At 34.1% G+C, this 22,442-nt stretch overlaps 1 protein-coding gene across 1 annotated transcript; it reads left to right on the forward strand.

Moving 5' to 3' along the window:
- Nucleotides 1–18,416: 18,416 nt before the first annotated feature.
- On the forward strand, nucleotides 18,417–19,776 carry LOC131656117 (L-type lectin-domain containing receptor kinase VIII.2-like). The gene has a single exon (XM_058925884.1). It carries the CDS (start codon nucleotides 18,535–18,537, stop codon nucleotides 19,573–19,575), a length of 1,041 nt encoding a protein of 346 aa, XP_058781867.1. The 5' UTR covers nucleotides 18,417–18,534; the 3' UTR covers nucleotides 19,576–19,776.
- Nucleotides 19,777–22,442: the final 2,666 nt, after the last annotated feature.

Below are 22,442 nucleotides of genomic sequence, written 5' to 3' on the forward strand. Positions count from 1 at the left end.
GGGCAATAAACTCTGGAGGAATTCTCGGTCTTTTCAACTAAATGGTAGAGTGGATGGTAATTGGGATAGCTTGTGGAATATTATGGCGCCGCCTAGAGTTAAACACCTCCTTTGGCGTATTTGTAGAGGTTGTTTACCGTCGCGCAGAAGACTTAGACAACATTATGTCCAGTGTCCGTTATCTTGCCCGATTTGTGATTTAGATGTGGAGGATGATTGGCATGTATTCTTCGGTTGTCATGCAACTAATCTTTGTTGGCGAGAAGCGGGTTTATCTAATATTGTTGATCATCGGCTACAAACTTTTAGTGATGCTAAGGCTTTTATCCTTGATATTTGTAATAAAGAAGATAAGAAAGAGGCGGGTCGTTTTGTTGTGGTATTAGAGAGTCTTTGGAAGAATCGCAATAACATTGTGTGGAATAATAACAGAGAGGATCTTTGTAGAATTGGTACTCAAGCCTATTATAATTGGTTTGATTGGTTTGCTGCCCGAGAAATTCTTACGCCGAATAATGCTCCTCATCTTCCATTGGTTTGGATTCCGCCTCCTGAAGGATGGATAAAGTGTAATGTTGATGTCGGGCTTAATTGCCATTATCAGACTACTAACAGGGCTTGGTGCCTTCGGGACAATATGGGAAGGTTTCTCTCTGCAGGTGTGGCTTGGGACAATGGCATTATGTCTCCCTTGGAAGCTGAAGCTTTGGCTCTGAAGGAAGCTATTCATAATGCTTTAGCCATGAATCTGAATAATGTTATTTTTGAAAGCGACTCTCAGGTGGTGATTCATGGAATTAATTCTACGGTTACCGGTAGGTCTGAGTTTAATGATATTATCATTTCTATCCAAAGATTGTTGAGTTCTGTTACAAACTTTGAGGTTAAGTTTATTAAACGTCAAGCGAATATAGTTGCCGACTCGTTAGTCAAGGCGGCCAATTCTTGGTCTAGACGTAGTATTGTTAATGTTGTTCCTCCTTGTATCGATTGTCATTTGTTTAATGAAATGAGTTAAGTTTGTTCTTGTCAAAAAAAAAAACTTCTTTGTAATGTTTTGAGAAAATTGTATGTTCTGATTTGATTTAATAAAAATGTCTATTGGAGGTGTCTTTCAATACTTTGGCAGTAACCATTTTCTCATATTTTCTCATTTTGATGAATATATATATATATATATATATATATATATATATATATATATATATATATATATATATATATATATATATATATATATATATATATACACTTTGGTAGTAACCATTATTTCATACTTTGCATTTATATGGATATTTAATATAGTTGAATACTAATGATCATTATTTATTCATAATTAACTCATTCATTTTAATTTTACGTGTTTCTAAATATATTTTATACAATATTAAATAAATTTACATATTATTAGGCTGTATTTTATGAGTCACTATCAACATAATACATATTTTATTTATTTTTTAAATATTAAAGTTCTTTATATTCTCTTTCCGTCTCATGGGTCAATTTTTTTGTATAATTATTTAATAATCAAGTAATTTATCTCAAATTTATTTGTATTTAAATAATTTTATATCATATCAATCGCATGATAGTATAATATATATTTTAATTTTAATAACATTAAAAATGTATATATTTCACGGGCCACTAACAAGATAATATTTATTTTAGTTTAATCAATCATTATTTTAATTTAACAGACAAAATCTTTATTTTTAAGTATTAATTTTTTTCTCCATCTCACATTTATATTTTTTTGCTTCTTTGTATATGATTATTTAATATAATTAAATTTATATGATTAATGTTCATTTTTTAAAAAGTACATCATTTCAAATTTTCTATTTGTATTTGATACTATCTAAGTGTTATGATATGGAGACTCATTAATGTGTTATCGCATTAAGAAATATTTTATTGTTTTTTTATTTAATTATTATTTGAAGCTTCTAAATTACTACATTTTTTAGTTATTTACACAATATCATAATCCGCACGGGTCTCTTACTAGTGTGTGTGTATATATATATATATATATATATATATATATATATATATATATATATATATATATATATATATATATATATATATAAAATAAAAATAAAATAAAAATTAGAACAAATAATATATAAAAATTGTATAATCTATTTTAAAATAAATCATTTGATAGCTTGTAAAAGATACTTGTAAATAGGGTTTAACTGTTTAAGATAATGAGAGATAATGAGAGGCTTCTATCAAGTTAGACCATACCAAAAAAAAACTATAATAAACTATGGATTAGAATTAAGAAGTTTTTAGTCATATAATCAACATTTTCAATTAAATATCCAAAAAAACCACCTTTTCAATTAAAATGCCAGAATATCTAACTTAAAAAAAAAAAAAAGTTGTGCGAGAAAGCAATTGATGTCTCTCCATAATTTTAATAGAGCGCTCCCATTAAGTCGATGCCTTCGTAATTTTAAATTATATTTAAAGAAATAATAGATTTACACTAAAAGTTACAATTTACACCATATTTTTATACTATTTTATTATTATATTATATTTAATAATTATTTTTCACTTTTTGTAATATAAAGAAACACATGCCATTACTGTATTTGATAAAGTGTAAGTATATGGTGTAAAAATAACAGTCCTCTTATATTTATATGTTTTGTGGATTTGATTTTTGGATTTAATGGAAATGCACCAACAGTGTAAAGCAGTTTAACACTGTCGGTGAATTCTAAACCGTTAAATTTTATAAAAATTTGATTTTTTCTTTAAATTAAATATAAAGTATTTATTTTTAAGGGTTATGATGTACTGTAGATTATCGTGCGAAACTTTTTTTTTTTTTGTGTATATATAAGTATTTGCAAATTTTTTAGTCGGAAAAAATCATAAATAACATAAACAAAACTAAAAATATAGTGATATGGATTCAATTGACACACTATTAAAATTAGGAGCAAACGCCAATTATTTTGCTAAACTGTTTATTTTTTATTGAAAGTTGAATATATTAATATTTTAATTGAAAATGTAGTTTGTTTGACTATTTGGTTAAAAATGTTGGTTATATAGATAAAAATTTCTTGAATCAAACCTTAAATATTTATAGTAAATCCTACTCAAACCTTATAAATTATGGCCTATTCACATGTCAATCGACATGTAGTGGTTGGCATTGTCAATGTCTACACTAATGAAGCAAAACAATAACAATTGACTAATGGCAATATCCAATTGGAACAAAACCATTTTATGATGCTTGATAGACTATGTCACTACAAGAAGAGTTTATAGTGCTTTTTTATTTATAATGTTGTATGAGATCTAAAAACATAAATTTAGGACGATGTGATTTGAAAGTAGTAGACATTTGTGTGTGACCTCTGAGGAAGAATACATTATTTCATGTGTTTGCTATTACAAGGACACAAATGTCAGATACAACAAAATTCACTTGCTTGATTAACAGATTCCACTCACAGCAGCACCGTTGATTTTTTTCTTGTATAATAATTACTATTTCCACTTTCTGGGTTCAATCTCGATTTGGAATGCGACAGAGTTATATAGGATGTACCTATTACTTCCAGGTCAGGTCAAAAGTGGTGGACACACAATTGTCTTTGGTATTCGACATGTTTGATTCCTTCTTATAAATTTCTGTAAAAATCAATCATCAATTAACATCAGAAGAGTTAAGGGTTACACTCATTATGTAACATTGCATTGTATAAATATTTTTTTAGATTAATGGTTGGATTAAATGATATTATTATATTGATAATACATATAAATTTTGATATTAATTTATGGTTATTTCATATTTATCAATATATGTGAAGATTAACATCAAAACGTGATTTCATATAATGTTAACTTTGGCGTGATTTGGTAACATAAGAAATAATTAGATTAATTTAAAAATTTGTATGTGATTTCATCATATGAGATCTAGTCCCTCAATGCTGCCTCGGAAAAACATGATGATTGTCCCAATTGCTAAGGTATTCTCGCATGATGCCTAAAAAAGTTAATGACTATTCTATCCTTCCCTTAGACTACCTGTCCTCTTTATGGCAGAGTCAGTCTTATGGCGAACGATAAACCTCGATGACTCTTTACATCCAATACAAGGACTTCCTACACTCTTATGGTATGGATAGCCCTGAAAAGCTAAAAGAACTTTTTTTCAAAACTTAGGATAGTTGCTACTAATTGCTTGCTCTGGTTTAAATTCAAACTTTCCTCTTTCAAAAAACCTTCAAAAAGGCTACGCTTATTTTACAAGCTAAAGTCCTTATTCTTTTTCCACACTTCAAACATTTTTGAAAACAAAGTGAGCTAAGCAATTAAGAGCCCATGGATAACCATGGATACAAAGGGTGCTTTAAACGTTCCCTTTGTATAACTTACCCCCCGAACTCAATCTCTTTCAAAAAGGTTTTTTTTCTGTTCTTTTAGCCTTTCTTTAAATTGGATAAAATAAAAGTCGGTGGCGAATCATGTTTACCGCAACATTATTTGCTTAAATATAAAAAGTCAGTTCACCGTATTACAGATACAAATTGGTATCATGCCCTAACTTTTAAAGTTTTGGAAACTTTGTTCATATCATGGAGGCTAGGGTTTCTCTCTCCTTTAGGTATGAACGTGATAAAGATATATAGTGGCATGTCTTTGGTCAAAACTTGGGCTTGGACATTCATGTAATGGATGATTGGATTTTTAATTAGAATCTTGCATGAATCTTACTATTTTAGGCCAATCTCCTTACATATCTTGTACCAACAAATTTATATCTTCATGGCTGATTCCTTGGGCTTTTATATGATTAAATACAAAAATCATACAAATTGTTTCCTTTATTTTTTGTATTTTACTTAATTCATTTAGCTTTTAATTGCATAAAATCTAAATAAATATGAATAAGAGTTAAAAAAATAAATGGATGGATTATAGACCCTTATTTATGTCATGATCATGTTTAAAATCAAAGTCTCAGGCCCATTGGTCAAGAAACTCAAAATTGTTCAATTAGGGTTTCATGCATTTCCTGATTTTTAGCCAATTTTTACCAATCATAACTCTCTCAATATTCATCCTATGAAGATGTTCTAGGACTTTTTGGAAAGCCCTAGATGTCTTCTACAAGCCACTTTGGAACCTTTTTTGCATTTGGAGATTTTATCATGATGATATTGGTCCTGACAAAAAGTAGCTTTTTGCGAGCTTCTAGAAGGATCTGTAATGTTTTGACTCATATCTCTCAAATGGTGTATTTCTTGGTCCTGTGCCCAACGTCAAAGTTGTAGAGAATTAAATTTCCTTGAGAATAAACTTTGGTTAGGGATTTTCTGATGAACCATGTGGGAGATATGATCAGTCAAAGTTCAGTTGATTTTTAGGTTAAAAATCCTAATTTAGTAACTTGGTCTTTTATTGATTTCTGATCTTTCCTTGATGAATCATGATCAAACCTTGACCAAATGATGAATGCGACTTCAAAATATTGATGTTGACCAAAAATCAGAAGTTTTGACTGTAATTTTACCATAGTTGACTTTTAGGTCAAACTAGTCGACTATTGATCATTTGAGTTGTTGATTGAGCAATCTTGTGAATCAGAGATTGAAACTTAGTATGAGGATACTTTGAAGCATAAGAGAGGCCATGAAGTCCACTTGAGGTGTCAGAACCTGATTTTACTTTGAGAGAGGCAAAACCCTAGTTATGGCTTGTTGTTTAGGAGAAAGGTAAATGCGCCCAATCCTTGCATATTCTTGAGCAGTTGAAAGTCAGGTGAGTCGAAATATCTGAGAATATTATGGGAAAATTTTGGGGTATGACATCTAGATAGTGATAATATCTAGGTTTCTCTCTCCCTTGATATTTTCCTCAAATAAGAACTCTTCTTCTAAATTAATATAAGGTTGGGCCCTATTTAGAAGGTCACTTAAATTACATGTTTTCTTCTATTGGCAAAGTGACTCCAAACCCTAAAATCTACACCCTAAATCCTAAACCTTAAACATTAAAGCTTAATCCATAAAACCTAAACCATATCAAAATTCATAATTGATTTGTAAAGTCTTTCATTTTTCAAAACATTTATGTTAGAGCTTAAGAAGAACTAATAATATGAAGAGACAAATGCAACAAAAATAAAATAATTAATGTGAATTAAAGAGACAAGAGTTTAGAGAGAGTGCACCAGAGATTTATACAAGTTCATCATAACCACTTGACATACTCTTGTCCCTAATATTTCCTTCTTGAGATTTTCACTAAGATCATATTTGAGATTTTGTAGGATAGCCATAAACCATCAACAATCAAATAGAGCTTTAACAGAGAATAATCTCAAGAACCTTCACCCAAGCCTTTTCAGGTTTATCATTTTATCTTTCAGTCTTTCACAAAATTTCCACAAGGGCTTTTCAATATTTTGACATTATGACAATCTTCGTGAAAAGAAAATATGAAAACAAAGAGAGTACAAGGAATATATAAGGCTTTCTAATAACAATTTCGATGCAAAATGCAATGAGGAGAAACCTCTTTTATACAGGAAAATTTTTGGCTCAAAATGGAAATAATCCATGGGCCATTTTAATGAATTAGTCGAATAACCCTAGTCGTTAATTGGTTAAGGACTTTCAAAATACGATAACTCTAATCTAAAAAAGGAAAACTTAAAACGACTAGATGGTTTAATCTATTAAAATCTTTTCTAATCAACTAATAGGTAATTTAAGTTTCCCTAATCGATTAGAACAAGTCCTTAATCTATTAGGTAGTTTAAAAACTTTCCCAATTGATTAGGAATAGTTTTTTATCAATTCCATACAAGCATTGATAGTTTTTTTAAGAATTTTTGTGAAATAAGAGAAGGTTTAGAAACTTTTTTATGTGTATGTGATTATCATAGTACTTCAAGACTTACTTTTGACTTTTTACATTTTAATTGATCAATCTAAGACGCAAAATGCACGATCAAGAGAACTTTCACAACTTCAGATCTTCAAGTTCCCTTGCTTGATATAATGATGAACTAACACTTTAATTAGAACTTGAATCTTTTTATTGATGAGGGTTGGGATACCTTATTGATCATGTGCTTGAAGGATAGAAAAACACTTAGAAAGGGGGGGTTTGAATAAGTGTAGCTTTAAAAACTTGACAGATAAAAATAAATTGCACAGTTATTTTTATCCTGGTTCGTTGTTAACTAAACTACTCCAGTCCACCCCCGCAGAGATGATTTACCTCAACTGAGGATTTAATCCACTAATCGCACGGATTACAATGGTTCTCCACTTAGTCAGCAACTAAGTCTTCCAGAGTCTACTGATCACACACTGATCACTCCAGGAACAACTGCTTAGATACCCTCTAAGACTTTTCTAGAGTCTACTGATCCACACGATCACTCTAGTTACAATCTGCTTAGTTCACTCCTAAGACTTCCTAGAGTATTCTGATCCACACGATCACTCTAGTTCCTTACAACTTAATGTAATCAATCTAAGAGTATTACAATTGCTTCTTGAAAGCTATAATCACAACTGTGATATTTCTCTTAATCGTTTAAGCTTAATCTCACTAATATATTACAACAGCAATGTAGTGAGCTTTGATGAAGATGAAGATTCTGAGTTTAGATTTGAACAGCGTTTCAGCAAGTTTGATGTGAGTTGTTTTTGGTGCAGAATCGTTCAGGATTGTTAACCTTGCTTCTCATCAGAACTTCATATTTATAGGCGTTGGAGAAGATGACCGTTGAGTGCATTTAGTGCTTTGCGTGTTCCGTACAGCATCGCATTTAATGTTATACGCTTTTGTCAACTACCTCGAGCCTTGTTCACGCTGTGTCTACTGACGTAGCCTTTAATAGCTTTAACGTTCCTTTTGTCAGTCAGCGTAGCTTGCCACTTGTACTTTCTTCTGATCTGATGTTTGTGAATACAACGTTTGAATATCATCAGAGTCAAACAGCTTGGTGCATAGCATCTTCTGATCTTCTGACCTTGAAGTGCTTCTGAGCGTGATACCATCAGAACTTCAGTGCTTCTGTTCTCTTGTTCTTCTGATGCTTCCATAGACCCATGTTCTGATTCTGCTTCGACCATCTTCTGATGTCTTGCCAGACCATGTTCTGATGTTGCATGCTGAACCCTTTGAGACAAAGCTTCTGAGCGCTGAATTATGCGTACTCTTTATATATTTCCTGAAAGGGAAATTGCATTAGATTAGAGTACCATATAATCTTAAGCAAAATTCATATTATTGTTATCATCAAAACTAAGATAATTTATCAGAACAAATCTTGTTCTAACAATCTCCCCCTTTTTTATGATGACAAAAACATATATAAATGATATGAATTTGCGATCAGAAAGAACAGACGGCAAAAGACAAATTACACAGCTATAGCATAAGCATATGAATATGTCTCCCCCTGAGATTAACAATCTCCCCCTGAGATAAATAATCTCCCCCTGAAATAAATACTCGAAGAACTTTAATAAAAGACTTCCCTGATTATTTCGGTAGAGACGATCATATAAGCTTCTGTCTTTAGAGAATTCATAGCTTCTGACTTCTGCTTCCATAGGACAGCTTCAGAACTAGAATTTCCTTAGATCCCTAGAACACTCACAGCTTCTGATTCCTGCTTCCATCTAGGACAGCTTCAGAACTTGAATTTCTTTGATCTTCTGAACATTCACAGCTTCTGATTTCTGCTTCCATTCAGGACAGCTTCAGAACTTGAATTTCTTTGATCTTCTGAACATTCACAGCTTCTGATTTCTGCTTCCATTTAGGACAGCTTCAGAACTTGAGTTTTCTGGATCTTTAGAACATTCACAGCTTTGAATTTCTGCTTCCCTCGGATAGCTTCAGAGCTTGAATTTCTACCAACATCACTTCATGCTAGATTTGTATCAGAACATTGTTGAATGTACCAGAGCATCATCAGAGCATCTCTACATCCTGAAATGTTACAGAACAAAAACTAAACGACAAAAGTCAGCATGAACGAGTCAGAACATAAAATGTATATTCTAACACATTATATGTATCAGAGCTATAACATTATATGTATCAGAGCCATATAGGCTAAAATAATGTATCAGAGCAAATAGAATTTTGTCAGATCAAAATAGACAAAATATGGATCAAATTCTATTATCAGTGCTTCTGATTCATTCTTCTTTCTTGCTTCTGATTTCTGAAGCTTGACAGCACTCGGCTTGCTTCAGTTTCCATGGTTTTGCTTCTTGTGTTTGCTTTGAAGATTCTCTTCACTTCTTTATACCTGCAAAACACTTAAACCATGTAGAACTTGCAGTTCTTGTTAGTGAATGTGTGGGAGCTTTACCCAGCAACTGATAGATTAATCAAATCATTTATCATTTATCTTCTCCCCCTTTTTGTCATAACATCAAAAAGCAAAAAAAGATTCAGAGACAAACAAAACGAAACACACAGAGGAAGAAGATGATTTCATTGAAGTTCAAACAGCAGGTACAGAAGTACATGAAGATAATTAAGATCAGATGCACAAAGACAGATGCAACGAAAAGAAAGAAACAACACAGACTCAATCTAAGATGGCCCTAGTCTTGACAAGATCTTGGTCAGCATCTCTTGAACCATATTGTTGTGTCCTTCTTGCCTCACCATGAAAGCGCTATACTCAGCATTGAGTGAGCTTTGCTCATCCTGTCTCCTCTGGATTTCTTCCAGGGTCCTTGCAAGACGAGAAGGTTCACCAGAAGAAGTTTCAACGCTTTCAACTACGGGAATAGCATGTTGATCTGCAGCTTCCATAGATAGATCATTTGCAGGAATTTCCTCAACAGGAACAGTTTTAGCAACATGATCTTAAGCATCTGCTTCTTGCATAGAAGCATCTCCATATTCTGCAGCAGGAATTTCCGAGTCTCCATTCTCAAGTGCCTGAAGAATGGCAGCTAGATTCCTGGGAGCAGAAGGACCTTCAACTTCTGGTGGGTCAACAACTTCTGGAATGACCAAGTTTGGATCTTTCTCAGACGGGTTTTCCCTCAGATAGTCAAAAAGAGTCTTGAAATCTCCGAGCAGAACAGGATATTGAGGTATCCAAACCACAATCTCCCTGCAAGGATTGGCTTCCAATGCAGCAGCGAGTCTTAATTGTTCCATCTCATCCAAGAAGGGCTTCTCTTCCAAAAGATATCTTCCTTTGAGACGAGCAAACCAGAAGTCTTCATAATTCCTCAGAATTCCACGAGGCCGTGGGGCAGCAGCTACACAGGCTTCCTGAAGTTCTAAAAACAGAGCATCTGATTCTCTGCGAAAGATCCTCCAGAAGTTCCGCATAGCAACATCATTCAATCCAGAACTTTCAGCGAGTCTGAGAGTATCAAAGGTACTTCTGAGATTCCTCTTTATGTTTTCAAAAACTACACCAATAGGATATACGGGGCGGGATTTTATTTGGGTTTTTGAAAAGGCAGGTTTGGAAGTGAAGTACGGATGAGGTTCTCTATCCAACCTATAAGAAGATTCTGCTTCAGTATCAGAATCTAACACTACCACTTCAGCTTCAGGACGAGGCTTGGGAGTGTAGTTGCAATCACGGAGCAGCTGCTCATGTGGTGCAGAGGTTGGAAAAGGAGAATCACAAGGATTGTTTTGAGAGGTGGAGGGAGTATGTTCAAGAGTGGCGTTGAGAGAAGGTTGAGATGGAAAGAGAGTTTGAAGGGGTGGTATATCCAGAACAGGATTTATGGTAGGTGGAGAGGAAGGAATGGTTAAAGGAGAAGATGGAGGTGTAAGAACATGGACAAAAACAGGTGATTCTGATGTGGCTTTTCTGGTTCAGGTGTAGAGACAATCTCTATTGGTGCAGCTTCTGAACAAACAGCAGGAACAGAATTAGGTTCAGAAATGCATATACCTTTGGAACCTCTCAGAAAGGCTTTGGCCACATCCTCAGTCTTCTTCTGCTTCTTACTCTTCGGCTCTTCAATAATCTTTGTTTTACCGCTAGCGATTTCTTTTCTTCTGACATATGCCAGAACTTCTGGTTGATTCTCAGCCTCTTGAGAGATATTTTCTTCATCAGATTCTTGAATAATCATCTTTCTTTTTCTGATTTTCTTCTTCTCAACAACTTCAACAATCTCAGCATCGTTATTTGACTTCTTCTTCTTTTTCTCAGCTTCCTTCTTTTTCTTCTCAAAATCAGCAGAGACAGCCTTAGCAACCTTTGCAATGACTTCTTCTGGGATCACTTCTTTATTGGTGGTAGCAGCAGGATGATCAAACTTTCTTTTGGTCCTTTCTTCCTTCTTACGATTCACTTTAATAGGAGCACCTTTGTCTTGATCTTTAAGACTCTTATCCTCTTTTTGTGACTTCAGATACTTAGTTCTGACTTCAGGTACCTCACTATTGAAGAAGGTTTCAAAGTCAGCTAGTACTGGTTTTCTTCTGATTCTTGTTCCAGCTAGAGGTTTAGGAACTTTGAGGATAGTGTCAATTATTTTCATCTTCTTTAGAGAAAACGCATTCAGACAAGCTCCAGAGGTGACAGCAAGGTCTTTGATAATACCTTCAGACTCCAGACTCTCAACAATCTTGGAATGCACCAGAAGGTTTGTAATAATTCTACCAAAAGGAATGATCGTTCCACCATTTTCTTTTCTGAAAGCATTTCTGGAATCCTTTACTGCTTTCCACATATGGTTGAAGATAATGTAGATTGCATCAACCTTCTTCTGAGTGGCAATGCAATAAAGAATATACCTTTGATCATTACTGATGAAATCCGAGGCATGTGTTGATTTCCTATGGTAGAAACACCCAAGAAGGATCTTTGCCCAGATTCTGTAGACATCTCTCAATTCCTTGACATATTTTGTTTTCTTGACATTTGGATAAAGAGTGGATAGGACATCTCCCATGTCTGCCCTTTGATCAAACTCATAAACCCCTTCAGGGTTTTTCAGATCAAACATCATTCTTAGGATGTTTTCAGTAATAACAACAAACTTTCCATGAACGAAAGAAATTATAGATTTTGGAGCAACCACAGCATGTACCCAGAACTCCTTGACAAGATCCGGATAAACTGGACCAACAAACTCAGCGAACAACGAGGTCCATCCTTGAAAGATGATGTCTTCTTTAAGGTGGAATTGGTTTTCTTCAAGGTTGTCAAAGTCAACCATGAGTTCACACAGAACTTCCAATTCATCTTTAGGAATGGAGCATGCAACAACAGGAGTGAGTTGCAAAGTTTCTTCTTGGAGATGATGAGGAACAAATGACTCAGCATTTTGGGATGAGAAGGCAGCCATGGATGCAGAATGAACAAAAACGAACAAGAAAAGCGGACTGGGTTTTCGATTAGGGTTTTTAGAAAACGGCTAAGAACTTTTCAAACGAGAGAATGCAAAGAGAGAGAGAAAGACAAAGGAGCAAAAAAGATGTAAGATATGATTTGAAAAGAATATATAGAGACGGATTTGAAAAGGAAAATAATAAGAAATATAAACTGAACAGTTCCAGAATCAAAAGAAATCAATTTTATTAAATGATGAGTGACGTAAGGAGAGAGAACGTGGTAAATGAAATGATTTAAAACAGTTACCTAGGTCGGCGTCTTTTCAACTGCACGCTTTGTACTAACCGTACAGACACGTGTTCACCATCAGATAATAGATGACAGCTGTAAATTTCAGAATAGACTTTACGCCTTCAGATTCTGATCACTGCTTCTGATCAGATTAAGTTTCTCTTCTGGAAACACTCCTTCTGAAGTGTGCTGATATAAATCTGAATGATCTTCTGATCCATTACTTCTGATATCCACAGCTTCTGGAGGTTCACTTCTTTGTTCTGCAGCTTCTGATAAGACAAAACTGTATCTGCAGAAATTTTTTCTGAATTCCTACAAACATAGTTTCTTTAACAGATTTAAGAACCAGAACTTGGAAGACAATCTTTCTTCCCTTCAAGTGTTGAGACCAACTTGAGTCCAGGTGACATGTCATGTTGATTTTTATCTTCCTTGTCGTCAAGAGAATCTGCAAAAGAAATAGTCTTTTTCTTTGGTACCCACATTTTCTTGGGTCCTTTCTTGTTAGTTCTCCTCAAGTTCTGATTGAACTTAGGTTTAACATTGTAAGCAGAAGGAGGAACAGCATGATAATTTTTAATGTGAGTTTCATGATATTTCCTAGGTTGTGTCACATGCTTTTTGGTGTGTGTTAAGTGAAAACTTTGAGCATGTGAAGTGTGCCTAATATCATGGGAGTGGCCATACTTGAACTGATCATACAATGGCTTGTATGTGAATTTCATTTCATCAACAGGTTCAAGTTTGTATGGGGTTTCACCCTCAAAACCAATGCCAACTCTTTTGTTTCCAGACACAGCATATATCATAGAAGCTAGCTGACTTCTGCCAATACTTCTAGATAAGAACTTCCTGAAACTTAAATCATATTCTTTCAGAATATGGTTTAGACTAGGAGTGGATTTTTCTGAATCAGAAGGGGATCCAACATTATTGGATAATTTTAAAAGTTTTTCTTTTAATTCAGAATTTTCCAACTCAAGCTTCTTTGTTTCAAATTCAAATAGCTTTTTCAGCTTTTTGTATTTGAGACTAATCTGAGACTTGAGTTCCAGAAGTTCAGTTAGACCGGAAACTAACTCATCTCTAGTAAGTTCAGAAAATACCTCTTCAGAATCTGATTCTGATGTAGATTCTGATTCGTCATCTTCTGTCGCCATCAGCGCACAGTTAGCCTGCTCATCTCCAGAGTCTGAATCATCTTCTGACTCATCCCAGGTTGCCATAAGACTTTTCTTCTTATGAAACTTCTTCTTGGGATTTTCCTTCTGAAGATTTGGACATTCATTCTTGAAGTGTCCAGGCTCATTACATTCATAGCACATGACCTTCTTCTTGTCAAATCTTCTGTCATCAGAGGATTCTCCACGTTCAATTTTCTTTGAACTTCTTAAGCCTCTGAACTTCCTCTGCTTGGTCTTCCAGAGTTGATTTAGCCTTCTGGAGATCAGGGACAGTTCATCTTCTTCTTCAGATTCTGATTCTTCAGGATCTTCTTCTCTAGCCTGAAAAGCGTTAGTGCATTTGATATTGGATTTTAATGCAATAGACTTACCTTTCTTTTGAGGCTCATTTGCGTCCAGCTCTATTTCATGACTTCTCAAGGCACTGATAAGCTCTTCCAGAGAAACTTCATTCAGATTCTTTGTAATCTTGAATGCAGTCACCATAGGACCCCATCTTCTGGGTAAGCTTCTGATGATCTTCTTTACGTGATCAGCCTTGGTGTATCCCTTGTCAAGTACTCTCAATCCAGCAGTAAGAGTTTGAAATCTTGAAAACATCTTTTCAATGTCTTCATCATCCTCCATCTTGAAGGCTTCATACTTCTGGATTAAAGCTAGAGCTTTAGTCTCCTTGACTTGAGCATTTCCTTCATGAGTCATTTTCAAGGACTCATATATGTCATAGGCCGTTTCCCTGTTAGATATCTTCTCATACTCAGCATGAGAGATAGCATTCAGCAAAACAGTTCTGCATTTATGATGATTCCTGAAAAGCTTTTTCTGATCATCATCCATTTCTTGTCTTGTCAGCTTTACGCCTCTGGCATTTACGGGATGTTTGTAACCATCCATCAGAAGATCCCATAGATCACCATCTAGACCCAGAAAGTAACTTTCCAGTTTATCTTTCCAGTATTCAAAGTTTTCACCATCAAATACCGGCGGTCTAGTATAACCATTGTTACCGTTGTATTGCTCAGCAGAGCCAGATGTAGATGCAGGTGTAGGTGTAGACTTTTCACTTTCATCAACCATCTTTTACTGAAGCGTTTTTCTCTTCCTGAATCTTTTCTAAACACGGTTAAGTGCTTGCACCTTAGAACCGGCGCTCTGATGCCAATTGAAGGATAGAAAAACACTTAGAAAGGGGGGGTTTGAATAAGTGTAGCTTTAAAAACTTGACAGATAAAAATAAATTGCACAGTTATTTTTATCCTGGTTCGTTGTTAACTAAACTACTCCAGTCCACCCCCGCAGAGATGATTTACCTCAACTGAGGATTTAATCCACTAATCGCACGGATTACAATGGTTCTCCACTTAGTCAGCAACTAAGTCTTCCAGAGTCTACTGATCACACACTGATCACTCCAGGAACAACTGCTTAGATACCCTCTAAGACTTTTCTAGAGTCTACTGATCCACACGATCACTCTAGTTACAATCTGCTTAGTTCACTCCTAAGACTTCCTAGAGTATTCTGATCCACACGATCACTCTAGTTCCTTACAACTTAATGTAATCAATCTAAGAGTATTACAATTGCTTCTTGAAAGCTATAATCACAACTGTGATATTTCTCTTAATCGTTTAAGCTTAATCTCACTAATATATTACAACAGCAATGTAGTGAGCTTTGATGAAGATGAAGATTCTGAGTTTAGATTTGAACAGCGTTTCAGCAAGTTTGATGTGAGTTGTTTTTGGTGCAGAATCGTTCAGGATTGTTAACCTTGCTTCTCATCAGAACTTCATATTTATAGGCGTTGGAGAAGATGACCGTTGAGTGCATTTAATGCTTTGCGTGTTCCGTACAGCATCGCATTTAATGTTATACGCTTTTGTCAACTACCTCGAGCCTTGTTCACGCTGTGTCTACTGACGTAGCCTTTAATAGCTTTAACGTTCCTTTTGTCAGTCAGCGTAGCTTGCCACTTGTACTTTCTTCTGATCTGATGTTTGTGAATACAACGTTTGAATATCATCAGAGTCAAACAGCTTGGTGCATAGCATCTTCTGATCTTCTGACTTTGAAGTGCTTCTGAGCGTGATACCATCAGAACTTCAGTGCTTCTGTTCTCTTGTTCTTCTGATGCTTCCATAGACCCATGTTCTGATTCTGCTTCGACCATCTTCTGATGTCTTGCCAGACCATGTTCTGATGTTGCATGCTGAACCCTTTGAGACAAAGCTTCTGAGCGCTGAATTATGCGTACTCTTTATATATTTCCTGAAAGGGAAATTGCATTGGATTAGAGTACCATATAATCTTAAGCAAAATTCATATTATTGTTATCATCAAAACTAAGATAATTGATCAGAACAAATCTTGTTCTAACAGTGCTATCATCAGAAGCTTTTATTTGATTATTGAAATTAACTCCCTTTGTTATAGAACTCTCATTACCAACAAGTAGTTTGACCCATTAAGTTGTTATCTTAAATATTGTTTCACCAAAACCAGCTCATGGTCATACTTGTAAGCACGTAGATCCATACATCCAACCCTAGTTTCTCTCAAATCATATAGTATAATATCAGTCCCTTCTTGAATATCCATCATTTTAATTTGTCATCCGTACCTCCCACCTCAATTTCTACCTTATTGAATTGGTCAATGTACTTCTGCAAGGTCTCTTTCCTCTTCTGCATGATCTTGTTAAGTATAATTGTTGTAGTCGTTTTTTGTTTTTGAGCAGTGAACTGAGTAGTGAACGAATCACACAATTTCTTCCATAAGTCTATGCTATAGTATGCAAGATTTTTGAACCAAGTCACGATAGCTCCTTTGAGAGTAAACTTAAAGAGCTTACAATAGTCTAGCTTATTACCCACATGTTCAAGGTTTTCGTCTAAATCCCAATAATATCGTAAATTTTCAACTATGGGAGCTTCTTAAGGGACATTGGGATCAAGTTGTCGAGAATGCGTATAAGAGTGGGTTCGTCTTCTATTCAGAGGTCGTGGCATCGACATTGTACCTTTCCCTTCCCCGGGAGTGATGTGCTGGAGAACTATGAGATGGTGAACCTTGGGTGAAATGTGGTTGTCACTCTTCACCTCGCGCATAGTGTTGATTCTTGAAAGAATGGATTGCATGTTTTCTTCAATTATGAGTATCTTGTCAGCTAAAGCTTTGGAGTTTCAATGTTGTACCTGGCTGTAGACATTATTTAGCAGGTCAACTACTCCTTGCATGCCTAGGTTAGCTTGTTGTTGTTGTTGAAGAATGAGCCGGCGACTCATAGGCAGTGGCTTGGTTAAGGGAAACCACCGGAGCCGTAGCGAAAGCGAGTCTTCATAGGGCTATTGTCACTGCTTATGGACCCGAACCTGGGTGATCTATCCATGACCAGGATGAAGCTTAGGTGAAACTAAGTGGAGGTCCGAACCGACTGATGTTGAAAAATCACATTAACAATCGTAAATGAGGTTGTTGCGAAGGTTGGCCCTAGCAAAATTGTAGCATAGGTTGGAAAAACGAAAAATGACTTAGAATGTTCCCCAGTCAGTGCTCGGAGGAGCAAGATTTTCTTACGCATGAGTGGATAGAGAAGTCACTAAAACTGTATCGTTCTCTTCTAGAGGGAGAGGTGCAACTTTGTTAAGTTCATCTACCGTGACTACAGTGTGACATTGAGTGGAAGATTTGGTAACCATCGATGTCACCACCTTAAAGACTTTGTTATCTGATCTATTTAAGATTAATGATTTGTTCTTGATTAAGAGTCAGTTCATACATATGGAGCCAATATTTTGTTAAACAACTAAAATGTAAACTGAAGTGATGAAATAAAGTCTTAGTGCATTGGAGTAAACTTTCGATATGATCGAGAGGAGGTGAACTTGCAATGTTATTCAAGTTAATTACTAAGTGAAATTGAAAAATAGTATGAGAGTTTAAATAAATTGAATATCTCAACTAATGTGATATGATTTTTATACAATATTGGTGATTTAAATCACCGAATGTGATTCAAGATCGTTCGATTAAATTCAACATTAAGAGATATGATAACCAACGGGATGTGTATAATAAAAGTACACTTGTTTTGTGCACTTTTTCCTTCAAGGCTTTGTTACTAGACCTTCTTCGTGGATCTCTAAATGGTCCATAATAGCAAACTTTCTTGAAAATAAAATTACATACAAAATACACCGATAAAGAAAAATCAAAGATAAAGATTAAATTACATACAAAATACACCGACAAAGAAAAATCAAAGATAAAGATAAATCATCTCCCGCGTTGGAAAATTTCATTGGTTCCTAAACACTGAAAGCCAGCTCTTAATCCAACAATTCCAGCTAAATTATTTATAAATTTACAAAACCAACCCTATTTCTATATATAGATATAAAACAAACTACACTTTATTTAACATATCAATATTTTCCATTTCAAATTTAGAAACCCAACCCAAACAAACAACAACATAATTTAAAAAAAAATTAATTCACATATTTATCCATCAAAAATATTTTTACACGGTTGACTAATTATAATTCTCAAATTACTAAAATTATTTTAATTAGCATCATTGAAATAAGACCAAACTTAATGAGAGGTTGACATTAGCAACAACAACAAACACAGATTTCGAACGGTAGAAACACAAAAACATAGGAAAAAAACACATTCATTCTCGTTCTTTTGTCCCTCTCAAACATGGTTCCATTCTCCATCTTCGTCTTCTTCTCCTTAATCCTCTTTCTTCAACCTTCTTCTTCTTCTTCCTCCTTTTCTATCTCCAACAACCCCAATTTCGACCCCGACACTGACCTCTTCGGCGATGCAAAGCTTCTCGCCGATCACTCCGGTGGCTCCCACGTCAAACTCACCCACCACTCTTCCCTCACCGCCGGCCTCCTCCTCCGCCACACCCCCGTCACGTTCACCAACCCCATTTCCTTCTCCATTGAATTCTCATTCTCCATTACCCCCGACCCCGGCGATGGTCTCATCCTGTTAATCATCCCCGGCGATCTCTCTTCCGCATTCCCCGGTAATGGCTCCTACGGTCTTTCCCCTCCGACGAACAGTTACCTCGGCGTCGAATTCGATACGTCGAAGGATGAGGATGTTGGTGATGTGAATGCTAATCATGTCGGGATCGATGTCGGAAGTCTTATTTCTGTTGCGGTTGCGAATGTGTCTGAATCGAATTTGGTTTTGAATAACGGCGAAAAGTTGAAAGCTTGGGTTGATTATGAAGCTGGGTCGCAGAGATTGGAAGTTAGGTTAAACAAATTGAATGAGCCCAAATCTTTAAATCCAATTGTTTCGCATACGATTGATTTGTTTAAGATTTGGGGTAGTGAACCGGTTTTCATGGGTTTGAGTTCTTCAAATGATGCTAATTCTGTTCAGGTTGTTCGTGTTTATTCATGGAAGGTTAGTTTGAAGAAAGTTCCAAATTCATTGCATTCTGAGCCCGTTAACCCTGAAGAACATGAACAAGGACAAGAACAAGCGAAGCTTGACGCGAAGAGAAAGTATCGACCTTTGACATTTCTTGCTGGTTTGATATTTGGATCAGTTTGTGTTGTGTTGGTGACATTTGTGGTTTTGTTTATGTGGGTGATTTTCTTCCATAAACGTGAAGAAGAGTCGCTTGCTAAATTGCCTGAACACCCTTCTGATGTAAGGTATGAAAGGATTGATGTTGCTGTGGACAAGAATGCTGAGGATCATGAGGAACAACATTAGAGGACATAGAGGAGGTGGTGATGTGGGATTCTTTGTTTGGTAGGAAATTATGATGTTGTTGTTGTTGTTGTTTTTCTGTCTATATTTAATTGATGTGGGAAATTCTTTTGTAGGAGATTATGATGTTGTAGAGTCATTGTAAACCAACCTTGTAAAATATTTGTATTCATCATGGTTGAGTACCACTTTTCATTTCTTTCATTCAAATCTTGTTTATTACTATATTTGCATATGTTAGTAAATTTGAGTTTTCTCATATGTGGATGCGATTATGCTATGAAATTGTGCATGGTTTGTTTGAAATCATTTTCGCTCCAATCCAAACAAACATGTTGCTTTAAGACATACCATTTTTCTTCATTTGGGCTTCTGATGTGGGTTTCATCGATCAACTTTATGTTCCTCTAATGTGTTTGCACTTGTTGTAATCCATCGTCAAGATAACGAGGAGCTTCTTCATCAACCCTTGGACAGTGGTTTCACTTGTTGTAGTCTTTCCCATTCTTCTCTATCAGAACCCTTGTGGTAAACAAAAGAACACTATATTCTGTCTTGTGTTACGTTGCTTAATAGAAATTGGGAAGCATCAATCAAATTTGGATTTATACAAAGATTTGATATAACTTTGGATATTTGTATATCAATTTGATCTTACTTTTCTTTTCAAACCGAGATCCGCAAATTTAAACATTTGCATCAGAAGGTGAATGAATGTTTGGATGGTTCTTGATGTGAATGAATGCTGTTATGTATAAGGAAATTAAATTCATGCTTTGTTGCATGGTTATTTGGCAGTTTGGTTGTTGATTTAGAAAGACCATTTACATATTGGTTTGAAAATATTATTCATAAATATTTTTTTTTAGTTTGACTATTTGGCAATACATTCTTGTTCCACCAAGTGTATGGTGATTTGGTTTGTCAACAATTGTGAAGATTGAAGACCATTTTGGATTCTTTGGTATACACATTTGTTGCAATGATTGTGTTTAGCTTACGTAAGCTTTGTTTGTACTTCTATTAAGTGGTTAAACTTTGAGGTATAGTTTATACTTGGTGGTTAAGCTTTGCGCCTTTTTTTGTTTTTGTTGATGTGCTTCTATTTTAAGGTGGTTAAACTTTGTGTCCTTTTATTGGCTTTGTAGATATACTTCTACCTTATGGTGAGTAAGCCTTGTTGTTTCTGTAAAGTGGTTAAACCTTGTTTATTATTTCTATTTAACTAGTAATGGACCCGTGCGTTTGCACGGGTCGCGTAAAGTCGAAATAAATAAATATTAAAAAAATATTATATATTTATAGTAAAAAAATGTATATTAATTTATAAGAATTCATACAAATTTAATTTATCAAGTTGTAATAGTTAGGAGTATATAGATTTGGTAATTGCTATTAAACTAAATATATGATGGAAAAATAGGTTTGGCCCGTCAGACATGGCTAGAATTTTTATAATTATTTATAATTTTAATTTTACAATTTCTTTTAACAAATATTATAAAATAAAATATATTATACACCGGATAAACATATTGGTTTAATAATATGATTAGATTTAATGAATTGAACATGTGATCTATAATATTTGTTAAAAAACACATATGTTATAATAATTGTTCAATTTAAGTAAATATTTTGTCGTCCTGTCAATAATTTTTAAATTCTTCTGTATTGTAAATTTAAGGATACTATTGACATTAAATTATTTTATCATTTAACAGAAAATAAATTTAAAGACAATTAGGTTTTATAAGGAATTTGTGATAAATCTTGAACAAATAACAATGGTTGAAAAACTTAAAAGAATTTTTTTTTGAAAAATGAAATGTGATAAGTAAAATATTTATAACTTAATTCCGTTTATACAAATAATTGTATGAACATTTAACTTTTTTCTGTTTATAAAAATATTTGTAACTTATTCTCGTTTCACAAAAATAATTGTATCAGCAGGAAACTTTTTTCTCTTTATAAAAATATTTGTAACTTATTCTCGTAAAATTGTTCCGGTTTATACATTTGAATTAATTAATTAATTAATATTTTAAATGTATCCCGTAAAATTAAATATGAGTATTCTTGATTAAATAATAATTAAAAATCAAATGAACCAATTAAAAATGCCATAAAATTAAATGTATTCCTGATTATATTATTAGTATTTATTATTACTATACAATATTTATTATTACTAGGTGAATTCTTATCTACCCAACTCAAAAAGTTGGGTAAAGTTACTTCCTTTGTAAAATGCTTTGAAAACAACAAACATTTGTATTATTTTAATAAATAATTAAATGTGTTAAATGAGATGAAATCATGTGATTGGTTGGAGGTACACTACCCAACTTTTTGTGATGGGTAGAGAAGTTGTCCCCTTATTACTATATTGTATTATTGTTTAGTACATTATTAGTATTTATTATTACTATATAATATTATTGTTAATTTGTTGGAAAAAAAATATGAATCAATTATTATTACTAAAAACGGAAAAATAATTAAATTCTAATTCATCCCATTTGAATAATCACGTGAAAGAACATCAAAAAAAATGACAAAACATCCGAATATTTCACTTGAAATCTTTAATAGTTTATAAATGATCCCATAGTGGCACATATTATTTTTGAAATATAATCTCCTTCTATTTGTGGTAATTTTTTTTGTTACACGTTAATGGAAAAGAAGAGTAAAAAATACAGATTATTGGTTTGAACTCTAATTTAAAATTGAATTATATTCTTATTTGTGTTCACAAATATAACTCGATCACAATTTATTATATATTTAATGTATGTGGAAGAAGGTATGTTTTATATAGAAAGAAGGTAGAATCTAAAAAGTTTATGTTTTAATGAATGTGA

The sequence above is a fragment of the Vicia villosa genome, linkage group LG3 (assembly GCF_029867415.1).
Source record: "Vicia villosa cultivar HV-30 ecotype Madison, WI linkage group LG3, Vvil1.0, whole genome shotgun sequence".
Lineage (NCBI taxonomy): Eukaryota > Viridiplantae > Streptophyta > Magnoliopsida > Fabales > Fabaceae > Vicia > Vicia villosa.

Excerpts from the sequence above, each read along its gene's own strand:
- LOC131656117 (XM_058925884.1), top strand. The coding sequence starts at position 18,535 with ATGGTTCCATTCTCCATCTTCGTCTTCTTCTCCTTAATCCTCTTTCTT.